The sequence below is a fragment of the Perca fluviatilis genome, chromosome 23 (assembly GCF_010015445.1).
Source record: "Perca fluviatilis chromosome 23, GENO_Pfluv_1.0, whole genome shotgun sequence".
Classification (NCBI taxonomy): Eukaryota; Metazoa; Chordata; class Actinopteri; order Perciformes; family Percidae; genus Perca; species Perca fluviatilis.
Window position 1 is genome coordinate 8,882,104 of NC_053134.1, and position 25,637 is coordinate 8,907,740.

Here is a 25,637-nt window from a genome sequence, read left to right on the forward strand (position 1 = left end):
GAAGCAACATTTTGAAACTGGGATGCTTTGCATTGCTTTCCAGACACATTGTTTGGAGGGAGATTTAAAATGCAAGAGTTGGCCTTTAATTACACATTGAGTCGGCTGGTTGATTTGTAATTACCTTTGAGAAAGGTCAATGACATTATTACAACCATCTTGTCACACTTAAATGTCCTAAAAAATAATATTACTAGAAGGTGAAATGTTTATCGCACTTGTTCTTTTCTTCACTTCTCGCATTTATTAGTATTATTTGTTCAGTTGAAGTGAAAAAAGGATATACTGTACTGTTGCATACTGAATTGATAATGGTTGCTGTTTACAGTTCTTTCGTTACCTTCTTTTGAAAGCTGATCGAATATCAACATTCTGTGAGCCTTCAACTTCTGTAAGAAAGTAACGACAAATACCGTATGATAGTCTGAATTTAGTTGACATATTAGAGTAAATATAATGCACTTTGATGCTTTAACAAACCTTTAACCTCCAAGTCAAAGGAACAGCTGTCAAACTTGTCCTTGTAGGTGACTTCACACCTGTAGTTTCCAGCATAGTTGTCTTTGGCCTTGATGATGTGCATCTCAAATGTGTGGATCTGCCAGGAAGTGATACTGTATATAAGAATTGGTTTTACAGCACCTACTGCAAGGTGGTGCTCACGTAGGAGCTGGGATAGGTTGGGCCCTTGCTGTACAGTACCTTGGTCAATCGTTCAAAGGTCTCTTTCAGCTGTAAGTGCTTTCCTGTCTTGCTGGCCAGATCCATCCATTTTCCTTTAAACCACTTGATGGTGGGTTTGCGGAGGAGATCTTTGGCCTCCACTTTGGCGACAAAGGTGATGTCTCCACCTTTTAGACACAGAAAATACAGTGTGATCACAGAGGAAAAAGTGTCCAACAGTCCAAATGTCCAATCAGTAAACCATTAACGTCACACTGAAAGCTGATTTAGTAAAACATAAAACTATAGAGGCACTATGCTCTCAGTGCCACTCCGGAAGCTTTCTAGTTAAACATTTTAGGCAGTGTGCTTGTTGTCTTTATTACAGAGATTAATAACACTCTCATATCTTCTTCTCATTTAATGATGATAATGGGTGAAGCTAGAGCCAGCAGCTGGTTAGCTTAGCTTAGCAAAAAGACTGGAAACGGGGAAAATAGCTAGATTGGCTCTTTCCAGAGGTAACAAAAAATGAGTGAAAAATTGACAATTTGGGGTTTTACACAGGGTTACAAAATATACCGTGTTTTGTACTTTGTTACCTTGAGACAGAGCTAGGCTAGCTGTTTCCCCCTGTTTCCAGTCTTTCTAAGCTAAGTCTCCTGGTTGTGGCTTCATATTTAATGGACAGGTACTAAATCTCGGCAAGCAAGTGAATATCTATTTCCCAAAATGTGTAACTATTTCTTTAAGGCTTAGAAGAGTCAATGTACCACCCTTGTGAAAATCTAGAATTTTTGTTTTACCATCTTCAACTCTTCTTTAGCTCCTCTTTGTTACTCACCCACAGGGACAGAGGCACTTTGGGGGCTCTCTATCAATAGGGTGGACCGTGGTGGGCTGTCAATGGGCTTTTCCAAGTCTTCTGGGCCCTGGCCATCTCCCAGAGACCACACTGGTCAGTCAGGAGAAACACATACATGACACAGTGCTCTCCACTGTCATTGTGCGAGGAAAAATATATCAATACACTTGAGGAATTCATACACCCACCTCACTTTTGATCTGAAGTTTTTAGTCGTACCAGAGGAGAGTTATAGAGACAGACAGACAGACAGACACATTTTCTCACTTTCAGCCTTCACACCACATACAGCTGCATAATTTAAGCTCTTGGCAACATGGAAAGCATGAAACAGACAATATGAAACACAGAAATATATATAATTTTTTTTTAGCAAAATAAAAAAAAAGAAAGAAGTAAATTCTTCATTTTCCTGATGCTCCGGTCTTCTTTGCAATGTAAGGTCTGAATGTGGATGAATCACACTGTTGCCGTGTAGCTGTTATCCTGGGCCTGTCTTTAAATCTTTTGCAAGTTCACCATTGACAAAATTGTGCATCAAATGTTGCCTGCTAAGTTTTATCCTATGCAAATGAAAACAATTTCATTTTCAAAAAGCCCCATCATGTCCTACATTCAGCGATGAAGGACGTGGGGGTGTTGGGGGTATGCCATTTCAGGAAAACAATCTTTTTCATGTTGCACACCATATTGTTGGAACAAATTAACCTGGATTATGCTAAACTGCTAGCAAGCCTCCATTTGACCAGTTATGGCAGTTTCTGATTTTCTGGATACCGGTTTTAATTCCTCTTGGAGTGTATGAAAAAATTACCATATATTACCATAAGAGTTTTTTTGGCTACCACGTTATTACCTGAGTCTTTTCTCCCCATGGCTGGCAAAGGGACGCTATCATCTAAACAAAGACAGAGAGAAATTTACAGCATATTGTAAGGAATAGTACTGTAAAGTCCACTGAAGCAAGCACACACTCACAAATTGTAAAACCAACAAGCAATTACAGATTTGCAAGCGTTGACCCGAGGAATTCTGAAGATCTGGTTTTATAAAAAATGCTATGCTCTTTGTTTTGCTTTCAAGCTATATCTTGAATATTGATTGATTAGTGATTGCAAAACCTAAATAAGACTGTTGTGTTCAGAATTCCAAATTTATTCACATAAATGGCAATTTATGTGTACAGAAAAGAAAATACATAATCTTGTAACACCCCAAAAGTCTTATCAACATAAAGAAAAAATAATGTGTGTTATTAAATGTATGTTAATATGTTAGCAAAGACTTTCTTGTATTGAAAAGCTAACTTCCTCCAACATGTTTCCTACATTCAGACAGTGGGGGATTCTGATATAGAGTATGTTACTGGTTTCAGAGGTACTAAAATGGTGGTAGGATTTAACAGAGGGATCTTACTAGGCAGCTCAATTGAGAGTTTCTTGAGTGAATTGGCATCCTCTGTGAAAAAAGCACAGTTACCATTGAAATTAATCAGGATAAACTCAACTACTTGGATGTTTTCCATTGAAAAGCTCAGGGAAGCACCTCTGTACTCGTCTTTCGTTTGGAAGTTAACCCAACCAACCACATATCCCTCATCCTTGAAGCCTTTTCTCTTGTTAAACCGAAAAATAGTGTTTGAAAGCACTTACAGTAACGCAACAATGTCTGGCTTTGTGCACCAGAAAGAAAAAGAAAAATTTCTTTTTTTCTTTCGAACAAGCCACACAAAATAGAAATGTGTGCTTTATCAGAAGTTTATTTTTCTTAGTTTTTAAGTTTTGGGTTTTACAAGACAGAAGGCTTCAATCATAAGGTCTTACTAGTTAGTTAAGTATGTCTGGTTAACTTCCTCCAATGCCCAGCAGCTTTATCAAGCTTTTTTAATGGAAATAATCCAGGATTGTCTCTAAAATAGTCCAAAATGGTTACATATAACTATAAGTTCAATAAAAATATAAGCAAGATTATTTAGAATAAAAGAATTAACTTATTTGCTGCCTTACCAATGTACGTTCCGTACAGTGGTGGCAGAGTATTTAGCCTAGCTTATTGTGGCGACTAAGGCTACAGCCAAAGTAATATGTTTTCTTTTTAAATCGCATAACTTTTGCTACGTCCTGTCACGTTTTAGAACCCCTAAACAGTCCTCGACGTTTGAAAACGCTGGTAACCCCATTTTAGTTTTAAAACTCCTGAGTTGCAATTTAGACGGGCGGAAACGGAGACTTTTGAAAACGATGACGCAGACACTCACGTTTGCTTCCTGATTTAACATGGATGACAAATTACAGGTGTGCTGACCTTGTTGTCGAAGCTAGCAAGAGTTTTTTTCCCCCTGCACATGCTTCCAGTTCTTAAGCTAGGCTAAATACATACAGTACATACTCTGCTAACTAGCTAAACTTGGTTACACAGAAAAGAAATTGATATTAAGACAGCAAGTAAATTAATATCCCAAAGTCTATGTATTTTACAAAAGCAAAAGAAATAAAGTAAGTGTATCAACATAAAAGGGAATGCCAACGCCCAGAAAAGTTTGTAACGTAATGTTAGCTGTTTGTAATATTTAGTTTTCATTCTGAAGCTTGGATAATTAATTAATTAATTAATAATAATAATAATAATAATAATAATAATAAATGGCAATGGTTTAATAAATACAACATAACTTCAGCATTCCCTTACAGTAGATAGACTTTAAGATTTTAAACAATATATTGAACAATAATGTGCATGTGTATTAATATGCATAAACACATTCAGCAAACATGTATTTATTTTGAATGTATAATATATACATGTGAAATGTGATTTTCATATCCATACCTTCATTTGAGAAGAACAAATAAAGGTTGATGTGTTTGTAGGAGTATTTTGCATGTAAAAATCACATATTTACTACATGGACATCACTGCAAAGACATACATCAAAATATTTACAGATTTGACAGGAAAATCCATATGAAAAAATATATACCTGTGAAGCTGTAATCCACATTACACACAACACTTAACTTGGTAACACTTTATATTAAGGTTCTTTGTTATAAGCGAATCCATATAAAATGATTATTAACATTATGTTTTTATGAGACTATGTAAGTGTTAATAATAGCATCTTAAACAGATTTATTGTTATAATGTCTTATAATCTAACAATAAATGTTTGATACTATTATTAACCATTGTAGTTTCATTAACACATAGCAATGTTAATACGCATTTTAAGACTTATAAAGCCCTCATTACCTATTAACTAACGCTTATTACAAGTACCTTAATATAAAGCGTTACCCTTCATTTTGCTTTTCTTAGATCGCCACAATATAACTGACCAACTTGTGATTCAACTTTAGAGTACTTTAGCGCCCATGAGGTGATGGGAGTTGATTGAACCTGACTCAAGGTGCTCCATTGCAACTGTCCTTAAAGGGTGAGGTGAAGAGGAATAAATTAGGAAGCAGTAAGGGTTGTTATTGGTACCAACCTGCTTGGGGTGTTGGGGATGGGGTAGTGGCTGCAGCATCATCATCTGTAATAAAGGTGTCATTGACAAATAGACCCACCTATCAAAAAGCTCCAAGTCCATCACTGGCAAGCCAACAAGACACATGACTGGCAGGCCAACAAGGCCATCGATCACATGCGGGACAAGACTTTAAATGGAGCATGACATGCAGCTCTTGGAGAGGAAGAATGATATCAAAATATCAACCGATGATTTGACCCTAACTGCTGTACAGTATGTCTGAGAGATAAACTAGTGTGGGATCATGAATTCTTATTACTGCAAGCTTCTCAAGCTGCCAAAACAAAAGCACAAGCGCTCTAGCACCATGGCGATATATATATATATATATAATATGCAACCCATATTTGCAAAAAATGCTCATTACCAAGTCAACGAAAGCATGAAATTCTGTGTAACTTCAAAAAATCTCAGCTTTTTAACTTCAGCTGTATATTCTCTCTCAAAATCTGTTCATTTCAACTCACCTTGAGATACTACATAAACAAAGCTTATAGAAGAAACCAGCCAGCCGCCTTATCAACACTATATTTAGTGTATGTGTGTTTGTTCTGCTTATACATTCATGTTTTTGAATTATAGAATGAAGAGTTAAATGACTCGCCTTGCACACAAATTGCATTACCTTTAGTTTGCCATTTCAGGTACTTAATCTATTTGTCCTCATTTATTAGTCTATATTAGTTCTTATTTCTTTAGACATATGAAAACTCAGGCACTGCACCATAAAGTCCTCAGGAACAAGCATATGTTTTTATTTCTTTACATTCTGCATGCAATTAAAGATATGTAAGAATCGGAGCACTGTTTTAAAAGCAAACAATGAATACATTGTTCCAACCAATAAGAGTGAAGTCCATAGCATTCTGAGCAAGGAAGTAAAGGTAATCTATTAGCTTTCAACTGAGAGTAAATCTAGGTTTTAAATCATTTTGCCATGCTGCTGAGCTGTATAGTGTGCAACTGAAATGACTTCCAGGGCTTGTTTCAGTAACATTTTAAGTGGAAGAGCTAGAGGGGTAAACATGCATTTTGAGAGAGAAATGGGACTGATTCATGTTTAGGAGGTATACTTACCTGTTGGTGGGGGAGAGCAAGGGCTCTCTTCCTTTACAGTAGAGTCACCGGACTCTGCTTGATATTTTACCCCAACCCCACCAGCCTGTGGTTGGTTTGAGCCATTCTCGGCAGGTCTCGGCTCCTGAGCCACCACAGCCTGTAATGGCTCAGACTCTGTGGGCTCTGGTTTCTTCACATCAGTCTCTATTGGCTCTTTTCCCTCTGCTACCGCCTCTGTACAGCAGACAAAGCGCCAGGCTGGAGCAGCAAGCATCGGGCACAACTACTGGTAGCCTTGCAAGATAATGCTTGCTCAAATGAGGTGGGTATAAATAGCTAATGACCAGATAGCCACAATCTTAATTGGTGACATTTAGGTAAGGAAGGTGAGCTAAATGCTAGCATGCTAACATGCTGATGTTGACTGGGTATAGTTTACCATGTTTACCATCTTAATTGATAAAATATGTTGACCTGATGCTGGCACTAGAGGGAGAATCATCAAAATCTTCTGGATTCATCCTTTTCGCACCATGTTCTGTACAAAGTCCATCCAATAGTGGTTGAGATATCCATCTGTACCAAAATGTTGGGGTTAATGACTTCCATAGAGTCAGGCTGCTAGTCAATCATTCAAACTCAACTTTATTTAATTTTTACTATATTTAAGCAAAAATATGGTATGCCATCGTGTCTCATGTTTTGATCAGTGGGACCAGTGGAGCATCTATCTGGTCATTGCATATTTATACTGTAAAGTGATCAAGGATCAATGGATTTACTGACTCACACCACATTACAATGTCAAACACTGTATGTATGTATGAAATGTTCTCATTGCTTGTACCATTACATTTAGATAGCTGGCCTTTAACTAGAGGCAACAGAGTCAGTAAAACCCAACATCCCCAATCCCTCTATACCTCCTGTGTGCTGACACAGTTACACAAACGCAAAGACAGCCACAGCACGAGTTACTGACAGCAACAAGCGTCAAGACAACTGAAGGTATAGCAGTGCAGGCATGTGGATATGTAAACAGTGAGTGTGGTGGTGGTCTTACAGCTAACCTAATTAACTTTTTGTGTGTTGAGCAATCATACCTACACATAAAAAGTGCACCTATAGGCCTCTCAGAGTGAATTAAGTGGAAATCGTGATGGCACACACCAAACGAACACGTGATGTGAATGTGCAAAAGAACGAAACATTCTGGGGCAAGTGAAGGGGGGCATCAGGGTTACCCACCTGGGGGTGGAGAAATCTCCAGGGAAATCTCAGGTAGGGGCAGGGCACCGTTACTGTCTGGCGCAACACTTTCTGAGCATGTGACAAATATAGTGGTGGATGGAACAGCTGCTTTTTATAAGCACAAAGCTTCAGCATCTGCAGTGCCTCTCTCAGTCTCGCATTCGAACATACACACCAAAACAAAGACACACACACACAAGCAGACATAAAAACACCCAAAGGTGTACCAACTCACCCATCTACACCCACCAGCCTGCACATAGTCATTCACACTTTATCGCAATAAATCAATTTTTTTCAGACCATTCTCACATTTCATACAACACAGGAAAAGCTTCTTGTCGGGCTATTTTCCTGCCCATAAATATACAAGATGTACTGTTAATATGTCAAGATTAGGATTATGCAAATGGATTTGAGGTTCACAATTGAAATGCACAATAATAAACACACTATGTTCAAATAATACCAAGGCTGAAAGCCGAATCATACTTTGTACTGATGTTATGGTGGTTTTGCTGTAGATGCCTTATGGCGTAGGCTGTGTAGGATTCACCTGTGGTAGCACCTCCTCAACACTCGCTGGAAGTGTCGGCATTGTCATGCTGTGTTGTGCATTGCTTATATACCTAAAGTGTTATAATCTCTTTGAGATAAAGATGTGCTTTTATTGGAAATTAGAGAAATTGCACTGGAAATGGCTTCCCTGGATCATGAAATGCAAGTTACCACTACACTTATTTTGTCCACGTGTTGTTGGACAGTACTGTGTTACAGCAAAGTGGTTTCCTGTTTTTGTTTTACGTGGATTACATCTCAGTTATCCGGTTATGCTTGGGTCGACTTGTTCGCTGTCTTAACAGAAGTTTGATTGAGCGATGTAATCAGTTTGATCTCATCCCGAACATGTTAGCTTGGTGCAGGACTGAGAAGTGGAGAGAGACGATTAGCCTCTGCCAAAAGGGGAGAAATGCGACCCCCTGTAACTCCAAAGATATCTTAATTACTTTGTGTCTTCTTAGCTGGCTTGCTAACATTAGCCGCAGCTCAGGACTCACCTTGCTTTGTTTGTGTTAGTGTTGTGTAGTGTGTAGGAGTAACTAAGGTGATGTAACAAGTAATGCAACTCATTACTTTTGATGTAGTGAAGTAATTAATAAAGTAACATACTTACTTTTTCTGTGAGTAATATCTAACGAGTACATTTTTCAAGTTACTTGCCCAACGCTGGTTACTGGAAATCATGAGCTAGTGCGCCGCTAAGATCAGACTGGCATTTTTAAATAACACTGAGGAAATTATTTGTCTGACAAATCATAGTTTTCCCCAGGAAAAACTTTAGTTAGACCCTAAAAAGCTGAGCTCTCCCCCCTGACCATGTTAGAGCCTCAAGATGCTGCAGCTCCAAGGTCAAACCCCAGCGCCAGCAAAAAGCCAACGGCATGCCAGCACCTTGCTCACATGGGGCGGCCGGGGCGTCAGCTGAATCAACAGAGAGGGATCAGCTGGGTGGCGAGAGGAATGTCAGAGATGCTGACAGCTTGGTCGTCGCCACAGATTACTCTGGAGCACAGCAGCACATCCATACTGCCGACTATTTGCTTCACATTTACACTCCTATGCGACTGTGTTTGCACATCCATGCCAGGTTCAGAGCTGCAATCCTCACGGTACATGTGTAGATGTGCTAAGTTTTGCCCAGTGCCTGAACTCCTTTGATGTGTACACTTTGACAGAGGTATTCACTTGGTTTCCTCTTCACTTTGTCCTTCTTTCACTTATGCAACTACCCTTGTTTTGGTGAATATATGTCTGTTCTTGTGCATACATTGTGCAGCTATAAGCTGTTGGACTGTAAAGTGACGGGAGATTAGATATCGCCGTCCACTCACCTTCTGGCTGGCCGTTTGGCATCTCATCTAAAGAAAGAAAAGAAAAACACATCACTGTCAAACATGATAACAAGTAGTCTGACTGTATGTCCTATTCAACCAAAAATATGTTTTTCCGTGCACTTTGACTTATTTTTTATTAATATCCATTCACCACTAAGCCATATCTTCTTTGAGTCGGATGACTGGCTCCTCGTGCTTAGACACTATGTTGTCTTAACTGATTATGAAAGAGGGCCCCATGACACGCCATTTGTTTGCCCTCTGCCTCGTCTAGACTTATGAAACTAATGGTGATGGTGGTGGTGTAACTAGAACATGTTTGGATACGACATTTAAAACCTATAACCGGACTCAATGCAGGGCATCAACAGATCTAAGCATCTATACAGCACTTGGCATGCAATGACAGGGTTACAGAATCAACCTCTTTTCTTATTAGTGGGTTAGTGGAGCACACAGCCACTAAGGTTGTTTAGTACTCATGGGATCTTCAGACAAGTCATAAAATATCTGGGGCGGCCTGTTCTTTTTATTGTTCTAGCTCAATTAGTTTAAATTATCTGTGATGATAATAAGGACAAGCAAGTTGTATAAAGGCTAAGCAATCCTCTCCACTTCTGCTCACCTTGATCGTCACTTCATCACAGTGAACGAAAAACGTAAACACTGTGATTGCGTGGCAGTCGCCTACTCTGTACTGAGACAAGGAAAACCTTCCCATCAGCTGTGTTTGTGTATCTTTGACTGGTACTGTATTTGTATGCACATTTTGTAATATTGCATTAGAAAAGCAGTACAGTATGAAAATGGCAAAATTTGATAAAACTTCCTCAATTTGACGTAAGCTTTTTTTTCTTTGTCAAAAATAGTTGATGCGCTAAACGCTTAGAATAAGTTCTGATGTAGTGGACATTTAATGTACATGTCTGATCAGCTGTTTCCGCTGTCGGCGTCTTCCTGGATATATTTCCATAACGTGCGATAACATAGCTGGTAGTGGCAATAATAGGTACATGAGGAGACCAATGTATTTCTCTGTCTCATCCATGAATTATCAGGACAAATTCCTGAAGACTTCATTCCATTTTTCTTTCGTAGATGGATTAGATGGCCATGGTGACTTTTTAATTTTTTTCGGTTGCAACCTCTGCTTCTTCTACTCTGTACACAGGCGCTTTACGGTGGTGTTCTGTTGAAACTACACAAAGCGTAGCCTACTTTATTTTTGCTGCGAACCAGTTGATGTAAATGTGCCTAATTCGCATTTCTTTTTTGCAACATTTCAAATGTTTGCATACAATTCGCTTGCCAAATAAATGGAAACATGACTAGAGTCTCTCATTTCCACAAAGTAAATGAAAGCCTGGACACACAGTTGAGGAAGATGATTAAAGTGCAATACGGCCTGCTCAAGTACGATATACGTGTTTAGTGTTTGGGTAAAATCCGACGCGGAACTATAAATCAAAAAACTTACACTGGTTTAGTGTATATTTGTAAACCTAAATGAACTGAAAAACAGTACAAGGTTGTTAAAACGAGAGAAGGACCACAGTGACTGGCCCAACACGCTGACGAGTGGAGCGTTATCGGAAAACTAGTCAAGCTCACTAAAGTTCAGGTAAGGCCTCCGTCCTTTTCTTGTGTTGGCAATCAAGGCACTCAATTTATGTTGGCCTGTTGTGGGCTTAGTGGTAATTGAATTTGTATTTATTATAAGGATCCCCATTAGCTGACGCCTAGACGACCAGCTAGTCTTCCTGGGAATCCCCTACATCTAACAACGATGTTATTTTACCAGTAATACCTGTGCCGTGACAGCATATACATTGGTACAGCTCAACCCCTTAGTCCAAGTGTAAATGCATCTTTGGATGATAACGTCTGGGAAAAATTATGATGTAACCAGACTGGTCGCAGTATGTGGTACAGTTTGAATCCTTGAGACTGAATTTGATAACTGTTAATGTGACTTAAAGCAGGCTGTCATCCAAAGGCAGTGCCCCATTCAACCATTCATTTGGGGTTTTGCGTGTGTGAGAAGAAAGGGATTGGTAAGAAAGATGTGGGTATGGGGGATTAGTGATACATATTTGGAGTGTCCACAGTTGATGTCTCTGTTGCCATCACGTAAGACAACCAGCTTGATGTTTCTTTGAAATCCTGTTACATAACACAGCCAATACTCAGACTTGAACTCTTAGTATATGTAGCTTTAGAAAAACCTTTGTTCCCTTCATAGAGAGTCTCAGTTTCTCACAGCCAGCTGTTTGCAGTCAGGCTACGAATACTGCAACTCTTATTCCATTGACTATGCACCGTTATTAACAGCCATTTTCCACCCATCGCTGGATGATATCCCTTAGCATACCACCTTAGCTTCTGATATCCTTCCATTTGTAATGATTCCCTCTGAGCATTCCTGGTCAAAATTAGCCGCACTCCCACCTCACTTCAAAACAATGTATCGCTGGCCACCAGGCCACAATCCTACAGGGTCGCATCATACACCCTAGAATGAGCCTCTCTGTCTCATCTCCACTGAGCTAATGAGAGTGGAGAAAGGTTTTGTTTTACCTCTGAGGACTCCCAGTGCAGCTGACAGGGCTGCAGGTATTTTCAGCTGTTGCCCCTGCTGGCGTGCAGACAGAAGGGCTCATACAGGCTCCGACGTAAGCCAAACCGTTGACAGCTTCATTTTTCCTAATGATACTGTTTACCCTTGTTGTGGTTCTTTATCTAAATTCTGGTTAGACAAGAACTTCTATGAGACTTTAGGAGTCTGAGGAGACATGAGAGCTGTTCTTGGGTGACAATTAGCTGCTGACAGGCTTTCCCACCTGTATCTGAAAATGGGTTTGATTTACGAGGTGGTATTCTGTAACACAAAGCGACAGCACAGAGGACAGAGCCCAGGGAGAGTGACAGACTTTAGGGACAGTAAATATCATGAGGTGAAGACAAGGGCTTGTTCACGACTGAAACCCAAAACTGAGTGGCAGCTAGGACAGTACTGTAAGGGCTCTGGGCCCCGGGCCAGAGGTTTACTGGCAAAGTGTCTGACCTCTGAGTGAGCCAACCAGCGGGAGGCAGTGAGATGTCTGTGTTGGTGTGTTGCACAGGAAGAGGATGAGGGGTTTGGTGGCTGCGGAGGGAGATGGCAGGGAACAAGGGATGGGGATTAAAAGTGCGCTCATTCTGAACTATTCCAGGGACAAGAATCCAAGTCCCAAGAGCTCTTCGGGCGACTCAGCCAGTCCGTCATCTCTGATTCGAACTTTTTAAAGGCTTGAGAGTGGGGTGTCTAAAACAACAGCGCTGGCCTCCTCCTCTTCAGCTGTTCAGACTCATTTAAAGAACAATAGTTTTCTTCTCTTACTTATCTGCTGCTCTTGGCTATGCAGCTATTTATGGGTAATGTTTGTAGCAGACTGGAATCTGCTGTCTCTATTTCCCCACAGCTTTGTCTCTGAGGGGATCAGGGATGTTTTTGGCAGTGGATGAACACTATGGGGGCAACTGCACTGTACACAATCAAAAGTACAAAGGTGCGTAAAGATAAAGGCCAAGCTTAGCTTCACATTATTTCAGGACCTTGGTTTTTCTGTGGCTGTTGCGAACGCCTACACTTTCTTGACCGCGAATGACCCAATAAGAGATCAGGATAAGATTTAGATGTGTGGAATGGGATTCTGGTGCTTGCAGCTGGCTGTTAAAAGTTGTCATCTCCCCAAACATATCAGTGTCTGTAAAAGAGCTCTCATGAATCATATCTTGAAAGTGCAATGTTCACATTCCAAAATGTAGCAAACTGTTCAAGTCAATTTTATTGATATAGCCCCAAATCACAAATTTGCCTCAAAGGGCACCCTCTATCCGTAGACCCTCAGTCCAGATAAAGAAAAACTTGCCCCAAGAAACTATAACTCGGGCAAAAACAAGAAGAGCAAAAAAGGAGGGATCTCTCTTCCAGGACAGACAGACAAGAAATAGATGTCCAGTGTATAGAGGGTTCTGTTAGTGTCAAATCATGCCAGCCACAGGCAGATCAATTGTCACTTGGAGGATAACAAGTTTATTAAAAACTTCATCAGGAAGGCTTCCAAGATCCAAACAAAATGTTCTACATCCTCTACATGGGCATGTCTGGGTCGACGGCAGACCCCCAAAAGAGCTGGGCTAATGGGAGGGTGGGAGTAATACCATATCCTAATGACAGACAAGAGCGGATTAAAAGGGAATGTTGATGGACATGTTGGTACAGATGAGTGACGTTATGGTGTGGAGGAGAGAGGATGGGTTGGGAAGCTATGTGTGGTTGAATAAGGAGTTGAATTATGTGCAGGGGGCAAGTCTGAGGGGTCGGCTTCCATCAATCAAAACAAAGACAAACACAATCAGGTTGTTGTTTATCCTTATACAGCCCTGCCCTTGCTCAAATTGCATCATCCTTCACAGGTCTTTGTTTGTGTCCGGCTCATCACTCATCAACATTCCTCCACCTCACTTCATCACTGTCCCCGAACAACAACAGTATCTGCTCATAAACCTCAAATCTTTTCTTGCCCCCGGGGATGATAGAAACATGCATGCATCAGTAATACTATACCATTGTCAAAGTCACTTTGAAGATTCCTATGAACAAGCTGGCAGGCAGGCAAGCCAAAAAAGTGATGGAGTCGCCTGACTATGCTTCCCTCAAACAATGACAGTAAATATAAATATAACAAGCCAATTCTGAAAAAAAATTAAAACACAAAATGACCTTAAATGTATATATTTTTGCTATCAAATGAATTAAAACATGCTGTAGGCTCATTTTGGAGCTCATTTCATTTTTGAGGCAACATGCAAATCCCATCCTCACTGTCAAAACTCCTACCTTTCTTTGTTGGCTCTGGCATCTTGAGCCGCGTCCCAAGAAAATAAGTGTCAAGGAATCGAAAGGCACAGGTAGGTCGGTGGGTGCCCTCAGAGTAATGTGACTGTACAGGAGGCCAGGTGAGGCGTGGTAGCCCTCTCGTCCAGGAGGGAGAGAGATATCGATAGAACGGTAGAAGAAAAAAAACCTCTGGGACCCCTTGGACCAGAGTGATGGGAGATGAGGAGGGCACAGGGACACGGTTTGGAAATCTCAGTGGGGGAGGAGAGGAGGACCAGTGACAGATCCAGGAGGGACAGGCTTTCAGGCCTTATATAGCGAGGTGGCATGCTCCTCCTCTCCGTAGTGGACGCTGCATCACTGTCCCCTAACCACTGGCTGCTGTGCCAGCTTTTTAGATAAGAAGTAAATGTGAAGTGTTTTTTTTATGCTGCCTTGTGCAGAGAAGTGACATAGAAATTATGCATTTTTACTTTGTATTGGCTTACTGGATTAAAGTCCAATATGTTAGTTTTGAAGTTAGAGCAATACAACTTCATTTTTAAATATTATGAGTTCTGCAGAGCCCACATTTTCACAGAATGTTAACATTTTCATGGCTGGGTGTTCCTGTGAAATTACTCAAAATGGCCTGTTTGACATTTTGGTAACACACTTTCACACTTTCTTGAGAGTTAGATGAGAAGGTTGGTACCACTGCTAGCAGCTGGTCATCTTAGCTTACCACAAAGACTGGAAACGGGGAAATGTTTAAAAGGTAACAAATACCAGCACCTCTAAAGCTAATTAACATGTTTCTAATTTGTTTAATCCATACAAATCTGTACCTGCCGGACAAAACCTAGTGCGGCACATGACTCCCCGTGAAAGCACAATGTATGTATTTTTATGACAGTGGTATCAATCTTCTTATCTAACCCTTGGCAAGAAAGCAACTGTGAGTAAGTAAGCGTTGCTCAAAATGTCGGTGTCATTTAAGACTAGATTTGTCATCATTACATCCAGATTTCCCCCTCAGGATAAGGGTGAGGGCTGTCAGCGGAGGCATCAGAGGTGAGTATCCTCTGAGCACTACAGAAGTAGGTGAAGAAGTAGGAGAAGTTGGGATAGAAAAAGGGAGAGGTGTCGTCATTGTCACGGGTCTGAGGCTGATGTAATACTCTCCGACAATCTCAGGTGATATGCAGCACATTCAGAGAGTCTGTGGATTTATTATAAAAGAAAAGACATGCAGCGACTTGATGCCAGGTGGCAGATATCAGTCTAATCCAGGGTGAATGCTGTCCAACAACAGAAGGCTTTCCAAACTGGTGAATAAATACTGGGGAGATGCCTGGGCGGTGGTTATAGGGCCTATACTTAGAAAGCTGTCATAAACCTTGACATTTAACATGTGGATCTGACATGAAAAGAGGATCGTTTCATTGTGAATTATGTCATTGATGTGGGGCTTTTTTTTTTTTTTTTTTTTTTTAGCACGTCAAACACGTGATAAATCAAGCGTAGTCTGTTGTCAAAGACAACAAAGATTTAACAAGAAGGCTGAAAGCTGCCGGATTTACGAGCAGCAGCACGCCTGGTCTTTACATGTACAGTACCAAGCACCTGCGGAGAATCTAACAATATCACAACCACTTGAGGATGTTAATGATCTCAAAAAGGAAGGGCACTTAAAGCATGCACAAATGATTCCTCGGACAAGCCAATAGGATAGTCAAGGCAAGGCACAGCTCTATTTTAGGGGCTATAGATACTGTCTGTGCACAGGAATGCAGTTTATATCCACCGTCAGAAATTTGCTTACAGGATGAATCCTCTAAAATGAATCCTAAATTGGATCTATACTGCAAGCTAGCACACATCTATATGATGTGGAAGCTTTTAATTAAGAACTTTCCTTAAATGACTGTTTTCATAATTCAGTTCAAAGTATGTGGCCTTTCTTGGTATCAGACACCCATAGCTCAGTTAGCCCATTTATAACCCGCAGAGGGCTCCAGCAGTAAATACTGGGCTTAAGGAAGCATCATGTGGGTCCGCCACAAACAGCACAAAACCATTTGGTAATGCCCAGGGTTCACATCACAGAGGCGATTTAGCCATGAGGTCACACCACATGGGAAAGGGGGCGGGGGGAGAAAGAGGCTGAGTGGCTTTGAGATGGACTACACTGACACCCTCTGGTTCTTAACAGTCAGCAAAAGCTATTTAATTAAGGGAAACACACTTGTCAACAGGTGAAGAGGCACATTAGGCTGCTGCATGATTTTTTTCTCTCAGGGGAACGATAGTGTTCTTGTTATATTAGAAAATGTCAGTGCAAGTTTCAGGAAATCTACTAAGTGAGAAAACTAACCTGCCTTTTGAGAGTTTATGTTACTGGTTATGTTGGCCAGCAATAATATACTAAGTGTCTGGTTGGAAAATGACTTGTGAAAATGAATTGTTGCTTTTTAATGATGTTTAGATTACTAACATATATACTCCCTAGATGGGAGCTTGTATTGTGTTTCTTTCGTTTAATCAAGACTGTTTTCTTTTTTCCCCCACACTAAGTTTTTGTTGAATGTATTTCAGAAGTCAGTATTTTTACAAATATCTCATCATTACTTTCATGTATTTGTATATGTATAAGTAAAAACAGTAAAGAAGAAAGAAAAAGTACAAGCAAAATTAAACATACTCGCAAAAAAAGGAAAAAATAGGATACACAAGCAAACTATACAAAAGGTAAGAAGAAGAACATTTTTTAAAAATAAAGTAATAAAAACAGGTAAGACAGGATTGAGTAAATCTTGATTTCACCACACGCACAAAACATCACATTCATTTCCTTCAGATGACAATGATAAGGGATTGTTTTTATTACATCCTAAACAAATTACAACATAAAAAGCCAGGTTCAATTATTAAATCCATTTATCCCATTGTGACTTAGATCAGCTTACTTGCAGCTTTAAAGTAAAGGTCAATTTCACAATTAGCCTACTGTATAGGTATCCTTCTTGATTTCAATAAAGTCTTCTAATACAGATGGTTCAGGCTGTAACCATATTCTTGTTATAGTTTTCTTACTTGCAGTCAAAATTATTTTTAAATAACAAATACTTATGTCTATAAGATAAGTCATGTTTGCAGGTAGTTGGCCTATCGTGTCTGTTTTCAAAATCCAATGAATTTGCTATCTTTAGATAAAAAAATACAATAAAATAATGACAGCACTGTAAGAGTTAAAATATGTTTATTTCTGTTTAATTATTTACACCACAAACTCAATGCATGACCAAACTGATTTGTGAATCTGTCTCATTCATAATGGAAAGATAAAGCTCATGTAGAGTTGTATATGACATGATATGAGCTACACAAAATCTCGTCCACGTAACAAATCTCCTTGTTGAAACTTATGCAGTGACATCAGTGTCTCTCGGCTGAACTGGTAGGTGAGCTTCTTCTTCACCTTGAAGATCTCTCCGGACCGGGCGTAGTTCCTGAGGGCGCGGGACATCTTCTGGTAAGTCATGGGCCTCTTGTTGCCCTTTCTCTGCCCCCACAGTGCTGCCACCTGGTCCTTGTTTGTGGAGGAAAAGCGGAAAACGCCGGCGGCTGCTGGCACCCAGGACACACAGTGGGCCATGGTCGGATCCTCCAACATCTCAAACAGAAAGTGAAAGAGTCGCACCTTTCCACCTGCAAAAAGTAAGTGGCAGAATTAAGACTTGACAGGGATTTAAAAGATGGATTTAGGGAATATCATGGCAGCTGTGCCCCAAACAGTTAGTGCTGGTTACAGTTAATCATTTCCTTAAATACAGCAATTCCCAGAAAATGTCATCACGGATGGGATGCCATTTAGTGGAGAGGGTAAAGCTGTAAACACTGCGGTTATCTGATAGATATGTAAAAACAGCTATTGAGCTAAGCTGAGCACAGCTCCATTGTTTTTTACAGTAAAGGGAAGGTCTCTTATTTACTTTTGTGGTAATGTTTCCCCCCAGGCTGCTAGCAACCGAGGCAATAACAATATCTAGTAACCCAAAAAAGGAGAACTCACCACTCCCCGCTGTGTGTTTAGCAGGTTGTCTTGCTGATACAGAGTTTGGCAGTGACCCACGCTCAGACAATGTTGCTGTTGTGTTATGGCTGAGAGCTGGAAGGGCGTCGCGTGCCAGCAAAGGCTGAAGTGCAGGTTTGGTAATCTTTGATACAGGAAACACAGCTTTAAAGGCTTATATGTACACATTTAACTACACGTGGTAGCTATACCAGTACCAAACACTATATGCTTACAGGCTGCTCATAGCACGTCCAGCGCCGCTCGCATGAGTCATCATCCACAGTTGCACTTCTTTCATCTACAGGCACACCTGCAGTCAAGTACATCTTGTCCACTGTAAAACATTTTTTTTTTTTTTTTAAAAGACCTAGATCAAATTAGTCTTTGAGTATTATAATTTATTTTACAAGACTTTCCTCTTACCATTGTCTCCAGTGTTTTGTCTGTAGTACTCCTCTAGGAACTCTAAGATCACCTCCAAGTCTGATTGAGTCTCCTGGAAAGAATTCTGATGAAGATAAATAATTCAAAATCAGCCTTGAATAATGCATACTTTGTTAACAATTCATTTGTTGCCCTGAATATATTTTTAGTAAATTCTCATGTCATCCTTGCAATAAGTCTGTTCTTTACCATCACTGATGAGGCTGATTCTGATGCAGTACAGTCCTTTCAGTTTGGGAGAATATCACAAGACTGACTTTGAGACGCTCATGTGCCCGGGCTCTTATTATACCCCCCACAGAAGCAGGGGCTTTCTGCATAACCCCAGACGTTTTCTACCCAAGGCTCACAGGAACAATGACCACCATCCCACAAAGCCCCAACACCAGCACCAGTCAACCCATCAACAAAGCCTCCCAGCACTGACCACATCCTCCCCGCTGAAGCAGATAAGACCTCGGCCTGAAGGCAGCATCTACACATTGCTCTGTTTTCAGGAAAAACACACTTGCTGCCATATTTTTCCTCACAGGATGTGTCTTAATTTCATGTTTTGCAGTGCGCTTGTTGTAATATTTTACTACAATGGAGACAGTGCCAAATCTTTCAACACAGTTATAATGCCTGTGTTTTCCTTCTTTTTTTTTAACAACAAAAGACGAGAGCGTGGCTGCAGTTTGGTGTTATCAAGTCACTAAAAACCAAACACAAGTGAGAGTTCACAGATTGATTTATTGGTTGTATTCGAAAGACTCCAACAACAAATTGTGGAAAAATGAAAAGTTCAATACAAAAATGATTTAGAATATTAGGAACAAACATTTATTAATACACAATAAATATAATAAGTCTACAAAACATTGTTTTTATCAAGAAAAGAATCAAGATTTACATGTCATCAGACATAATGCTTCTTACTGGTTGCTTGTTGTAACAACAGGAGCCGTAGACTTAAACTTTTAAATTGTTATTATTGGTGTAAAATAATCTTTATGACCTCTTCCACTGTCTTGTAGAGTCAAAACAGTGTGTCTGCATTAGAAAATATTGGTACATGATTATGATTTTTATTTAGTTTTATTGCAAATGGTCTTAATTGTTGTTTCATATTTTCTTTTTAAATGCCTTTTGATAATGTGAGGTGGCATATGTTTTTTTAGTTTTTTTTAATTAGTGCTTTATTAAATGCAGGTGTGCGCACAATATATATGTTAGCATCAGCATCAGCTACATGTCAAATGGAATTTGTATTTGGATAAGTAATTAAAAGATGTCTAACTGATAACAAGTTTTAAGTAATATCCAGGGCATTATCATTTAAATGTAAGCATTTTGTGAACTTAGAGAATTTTCTCATTCATATTTTGGAGTTTAAAAGTATTTACAATTCATTTACAGTGATACATTTGACTGGCAGTGTATAAATCCACAAAAAAAATGGTTTACTTCAAATGACCAAAATAGTCCGATTATAAAATAACATTAATTGACTGAATATGGACCCAGTTTTGATTTAAATCTAGGGATTTTCTAAAATAAGCAATCATATTTTTAAGTATTTACAAATACATTTACAGTAATACTCCTTTACATGGAACAACAAATTATATAAAAAGGGGTATTTAAACACATTGGACTGAAAAGTGTCACTGTTTATGACAGTAATAGTGCCACTATAAGCTGTAATTACGTGCAACGACTGAATGTGGACCCAAAAAGGTTTGAGAGTAGAAAAACTGAAGTCTTTGAAAACCTTTTCAGACTATTAAAAGGATTTTCGCCCCTCTGTGATTAAACCATCTTCCAGCTCATAGTTTGGTTATGCTGTGTGAAGTGAAGCTGGAGGCCAGCTCATAGTCTTCCTGCAGCTGGTAGTTTCCGTACCAGCTGTGCCAGTCCACCGCCGCAGAGCCACTGTAGCTCTGTTCAGCGGGGTTTAGCTGCCGGGTGTGGGCCTCCTCTTGTGCAGGGCGGCCAGGCAGGTGCCCGGACGCCTGCGCGGAGCCGAGCCTGTGCAGGATGTCTGGGTTGAACTGATAAGTGAGTTTGCGGCGCACCTTGATGATCTCACCAGTGCGGCTGTAGTTTCTCAGAGCTCTCGCCATCTTCTGATAGGTCATGGTCTTGCGGTTGCCCTTGCGTTGGCCCCAGCACTCAGCCAGCTTCTCCTTGTTCTTGGAGATGAAGTGGAAGGTGCCGCTGCCGTTGTCTGTCCACTGGATTGAGTCGCCCATGTTGGGGTCATTCAGAGCCTCATGGAGGTATTCATAAAGTCTGAGCTTCTTACGACCTGAGGACATTCAGTTGGTCTTGTTTTAGTCACAAAAAAATTGCTAATGCCAAGCTTACTGAGTAAAAAACTGAATATTAATCATATTACCTTTGCTGGTTCTCTGTGGTGGTAAGATTGAGTAGAAATGAGGCAATTCATTTTGCACAGAGTGACCCAAGGAGACATCAGGGATGACCTGAGGCCAAGACTGCTGCTGAGAGAGAAACCTTTAACGTCAAAAACCTTCCATCTCTTCTCCTGCATGTCAAACACACAAATAAATACTTCTTTTTGTTTTGCACAACTTACAGCCATGTCATTCCAGTCATATAGTGGAGCTGGTACTTCAGACTGACGTGTGACGAGGCAGCAGGAGATCTGACACTGCAGTGATGGCTGCTGGGTACCCAGAGTCTCATAATATGTGTACTCTGAAATTCAAACACACATTAATTGTCATTCTGTCCAGATTAGATATAAATACATTAATTAAAGTAATGCAAACAACTGAAATAGCTGTCTTTACGTGATAAAAGAGAGGGAAAAGTGTCAATTTTTAAGCATAAAACAATGCATTTTATCATCTATTCAATGTATGGTCATGTATTTATGCAGCAAATCATCTAAGAGATTTTTACTGTACCTGAATCGTAATATGAATTACTTGAATGCTGTTGAATCACATCAATGGCATCCTGAAAGTGTTGGTTGATGTCATTGTCAAAAGAGGTCTACAATGAATAGAAAACCTTAATTTCACCCACAGAAATCTCTACTTTAATCTTTAATCATTATTTTCCTTCAAATAAGTATATTAATTGAAAGCATGAGATTATGAAACTCTATGAGACTAATTCTTCCAAATAACTGTAATGAAAATGTATATAGCATCCTTACAACTCACCAGCTTGTATGTCTGAGTGTTTCCCTCCGTTGAGGCCATTTCTGTCCTAAGAGGTGAACACTGCTACACTAGTGCAGGTGTATTTGGACAGGTACATATATATGTTGCAGACCTCCAATACCTGTTCACCATTCAACCACATGAATAGTTAGAGAGGCCGGTTAATTTAAATGTGTTAACGTCACGATGCGCTGCAGCCCCACACTTCTTCTTTTTTGAAAGCACAGATTAGATAGACATCCAAGTATCACTCAGTCTGTCATTATGGAGATCACAATCTACGAACAACAAAAACCTTTTTTATTGCACCCATCGACCAGGAATATTACCAATTCTCAGCCTAACCTGAGAATTTGCATACTGGGCAAAACATGATTGTTTACACATCTACGGTAGCTGCTGTTCAGTGCAACACTTTTCTGTAAATTAAAATTGGAGACTAAAGAATTGCGGAAAATTATCTCTCTGTTGTCCTTGCTTTCTGGCAATAAATTCAAGTGTATGAATGAATATTTGCATAAAAAGTGCTCATGATATGAGCCTGTGGTAGGGCAACACAAAACACAAACAGTGGCTACCACTAATTTACAACAAATCAAAGGGCTTTACTGTAATCACTGGTCACTGGTAATAAAAATACATAATTGTTTCCACTTTAATCCAAAGGCTAAAATGCTAAAATCTAATAATATAATTTCTTTCAGTATTTTTCAATTTAAATATTAAAAAGTTAATAATTGTGTTTTTTTTCTTAGAAAATCCAATAATATGCAGGTTTTATTCTGCAATTCTACCATTACAGTGCACAAAAAGTGATAAACTGACGAACATATAGTAAAGAATTAATTGAAAAGCAAAATTAAAAAGCATTGGTGTTCCTCACAAAGCAACACAAATCTTCTTAGAAAACAACAAATTGTTCCTCCTCTTGCTTTTTATTTATTTCTTCATTACACTTGTATCACTCATGATCATTAAAGATACATCGTTTACCAATTATTTCTTTACTACTGTTTGCTTGTCCTTTAAAGTTCCTATGAAAATGAAAATACATCTGTTGCAGTTTTAATAGTGTCATCAAATCCCCATGTCACTGAAAACAAGCTCAATATTCTGCACTCCACAGGTGTGTAAAGGCTCACTGTGAAGCTGAAGCCAAATTAAAATTAAAGAAGTGACAATACAGCTTCAGATAAATGATTGTAAAGGTTAATGGTTAATAATGTGGTGATCACTGTTAAACTCAGCCTGTGCTGTTTTCCCCTACAAAGCCAACCCTCTGTTTAAATAAACACAGGGCTATTTGAGAAGTTCATTTATCTCAGGCGTGCAGTTTTAAATATCAACTGACTTGCTCCCGAAGTTCCCCTTTCAGCCCGGTTAAGTGTGGAGGCAGTCAGGCCTAAACGCCGAGCAGGAAACATCATGGACACAAAGAAATAAAAATGCACAGGTTAGGCCAGAAATTACATTGTTTGATTGCAAGAAAAACTATGTTTTCTCCACACTGTGTGTGTGTGTGTGTGTGTGTGTGTGTGTGTGTGTGTGTGTGTGTGTGTGTGTGTGTGTGTGTGTGTGTGTGTGTGTGTGTGTGTGTGTGTGTGTGTGTGTGTGTGTGTGCAAGCATCCAAATACTGCATGTGTGCGTGTGAGAGTGTGGCATGTGTGTGTGTTTGTGTGTTTCCTGCCTGTGCAGCCCACTGATAAAAACAAAGAACCACAAACCTTGTCCTTTCAGCCACTCCATCTTTCCCTCTTTCCAGTCAGGTTGTAACTTCTGTCAAATCAGCTCCATAAATTAAAGACCACAACCTGTTGGGCTGCAGCTGAAGCCTGACACATGTGTGCTGGTGTTGGCACTGTTTGAAGCAGAGTTGGCTACCTCGTGCTACATTAGGACAATTTTTGGGTTTAAAAATCATCTTTTTTATGTTATGTTCTTTACAATTATAAAGACATTATTTACTGCACTCATTTGCAACAAGGACGTAATGTGGGATGCTGTTTTTCATTACCTTTTAAGTTCATCCTTTTCTTTTCTATGCTATCAATTCTAAACAGGCAAAAGTATGCGTAAAGTAGAACACAGCATTCGGCTGTGTTCTACTTTATATAAACAAAAAATCTATAGTGTTTGAAGAGGTTAAGAATAACATCCAAATTAAACAATATCATTTTATATTTTTTTGTATATCTAAGCAATTTAAAGAATACTTTTCTCACATTTTGACAAGCCAACCTTACATTCAAATTCAAAACAACTTTATTTATCCCCGAAGGGCAATTCTGTTTTTAGCCTTACATTACCATTTGCTTTGGTAATGTAAGTACCTTTGCTGCTATTGTCTGGATATTATGATGTGTAGGGTGTCAGTAAGTCCATGTATATTATGTGGTTGTTTGTGTTTGTGTTTTTTTTTTTGTGTGTGTGTGTGTGTGTGTGTGTGTGTGTGTGTGTGTGTGTGTGTGTGTGTGTGTGTGTGTGTGTGCGTGTGTGTGTGCCTGTGTGTGTTGAGTGTTGAGAGGGAATGGAGAGAGAGAGAGAGATTCATGTTTCTGTATAAAGGTGCCGTCGTATACCATTCTGCAGCTTTATCTTTCCAAACAAAGAAGCACTTTCCTTCCTCTTCTCAATTCAATAGCTGCGTGCATGTTGGCACCGATGTGGGAACGGCAGCCTGACCACAGCACAGTTAACCCCATTGTTCTTCTTTATTTACTGGCACTCGATGAAAATCAAGAAGTGTCAAAGCCACTGGAACATAATTATCTGTCTATCAGGTTGAATACTGGTGTGACCACAGAGATATCATCACTATCTAATGTCCGTGTCCTGGTGAGAGACTCAGTGGATGTACACTAGAGTCAGCTTGCTTTACTGTGTTCTGTTGTTTTATTTTAATTTTTTTGCAGTGAAAACAAAGTTGCATACATAACTTTTTTGAAATCTATTTTGTCTTCCTTGGTAATTCAGCAGGTTCATTTTTGTCATCCACAAGTATACATATGGTTTATGTTTTAAAGAATATATACATTACAAAGATCGCGTTATTGTATCTAAAAGGACAACTGATTTAGCAGAATAGAGGTTGCTTAATTGATTTATTGGTTGATAAAATGTATGGATCTGTTGTCCTACGTAGTTGATGTTTGTTTGGTTTGCTACATGACATGGCATGATAAAATGAAATGGGGCAGACTGACCAGCAGACGGCAGGACAGAGCTTTGAACCAAACACACATATCAAGTACACATTTCTGCCCCAAGGAGCAGGTCCAGTGGCGGATGTGAGTGTTGTTAAGATATTTTTTTCCCCCCAATATCTCTGCAGTCCAAAATACTAGTTTCCATCTAGTTTTAAATCTGTCAGATTCCCTGCTGTCTGTACTATCAGTACTCTTTCTTCTCTAAGGTGACTCTCTAACACTAAAGGAGATTTTCTTCTTTTGCTCTCCTTCCTCAGAAAACATAACACACAAGATTGTAGTGTTAGTAAGTCCCTAAGTAGGCCTAGATTTACTCAATTACTTTACTTAAGTACACTTCATTTGGAGTAACTTGTACTTTACTTGAGTATTTCTATTTTCTGTTACTTCCTTCTTCTACTCCACAACAATTCAGAGGCAAATATAGTACTTTTTACTCCCCAACATTTACAGATTAATAATACAAAATATAATCACCAAATAAATTATGATGTAATTAGGTTAAGATAAGGTAACTTTATTGATATTTAGAGGGAAGTTCACAAGCTAGCAGTTTATATACTGTAAGTAATTCAAATGAACTCCACCTTTACCAGCTGCAACATT

The 25,637-nt window shown here is 39.5% G+C and overlaps 3 protein-coding genes across 19 annotated transcripts in view; all 3 read right to left on the minus strand.

Annotated features, from left to right (window-relative positions):
• mybpc1 (myosin binding protein C1) overlaps positions 1–14,440 on the minus strand; it is a 34,162-nt gene extending 19,722 nt beyond the window's left edge. For 8 of the 15 annotated variants that reach the window (XM_039791958.1, XM_039791952.1, XM_039791956.1 and 5 more), the window contains exons 1-11: positions 14,148–14,440; positions 9,263–9,289; positions 7,368–7,439; positions 6,138–6,353; positions 5,019–5,063; positions 2,945–2,986; positions 2,385–2,426; positions 1,508–1,618; positions 703–851; positions 481–598; positions 341–389 (exon numbers count right to left, since the gene is read on the minus strand). In XM_039791958.1, the coding sequence (XP_039647892.1) occupies positions 341–389; positions 481–598; positions 703–851; positions 1,508–1,618; positions 2,385–2,426; positions 2,945–2,986; positions 5,019–5,063; positions 6,138–6,353; positions 7,368–7,439; positions 9,263–9,289; positions 14,148–14,169 (893 nt within the window). In that variant the 5' untranslated portion in view covers positions 14,170–14,440. The remainder of the gene's footprint in view (positions 1–340; positions 390–480; positions 599–702; positions 852–1,507; positions 1,619–2,384; positions 2,427–2,944; positions 2,987–5,018; positions 5,064–6,137; positions 6,354–7,367; positions 7,440–9,262; positions 9,290–14,147) is intronic. The other 7 variants (XM_039791960.1, XM_039791951.1, XM_039791962.1 and 4 more) reach the window with 7 other exon arrangements.
• Positions 14,441–17,371: 2,931 nt separating this feature from the next.
• spi2 (Spi-2 proto-oncogene) lies at positions 17,372–18,895 on the minus strand. Its single transcript, XM_039791809.1, has 5 exons — positions 18,838–18,895; positions 18,628–18,712; positions 18,438–18,538; positions 18,202–18,346; positions 17,372–17,837 (listed from the first exon to the last, which is right to left on the minus strand). Exons 1-5 carry the CDS (start codon positions 18,838–18,840, stop codon positions 17,509–17,511), a joined length of 663 nt encoding a protein of 220 aa, XP_039647743.1. The 5' UTR covers positions 18,841–18,895; the 3' UTR covers positions 17,372–17,508.
• Positions 18,896–19,447: 552 nt separating this feature from the next.
• On the minus strand, positions 19,448–21,883 carry spic (Spi-C transcription factor (Spi-1/PU.1 related)). 3 transcript variants are annotated; one of them, XM_039791807.1, is made up of 5 exons: positions 21,825–21,883; positions 21,564–21,651; positions 21,230–21,351; positions 21,029–21,131; positions 19,448–20,938 (listed from the first exon to the last, which is right to left on the minus strand). In XM_039791807.1, the coding sequence occupies exons 1-5, from the start codon at positions 21,861–21,863 to the stop codon at positions 20,457–20,459; spliced, it is 834 nt and encodes a 277-aa protein (XP_039647741.1). In that variant the 5' UTR covers positions 21,864–21,883; the 3' UTR covers positions 19,448–20,456. The 3 variants fall into 3 exon arrangements, with proteins under 3 accessions (XP_039647741.1, XP_039647740.1, XP_039647742.1); XM_039791806.1 differs by having other exon boundaries at positions 21,029–21,134; XM_039791808.1 differs by having other exon boundaries at positions 21,029–21,134; positions 21,564–21,615; positions 21,825–21,879.
• Between the last annotated feature and the right edge of the window lie 3,754 nt (positions 21,884–25,637).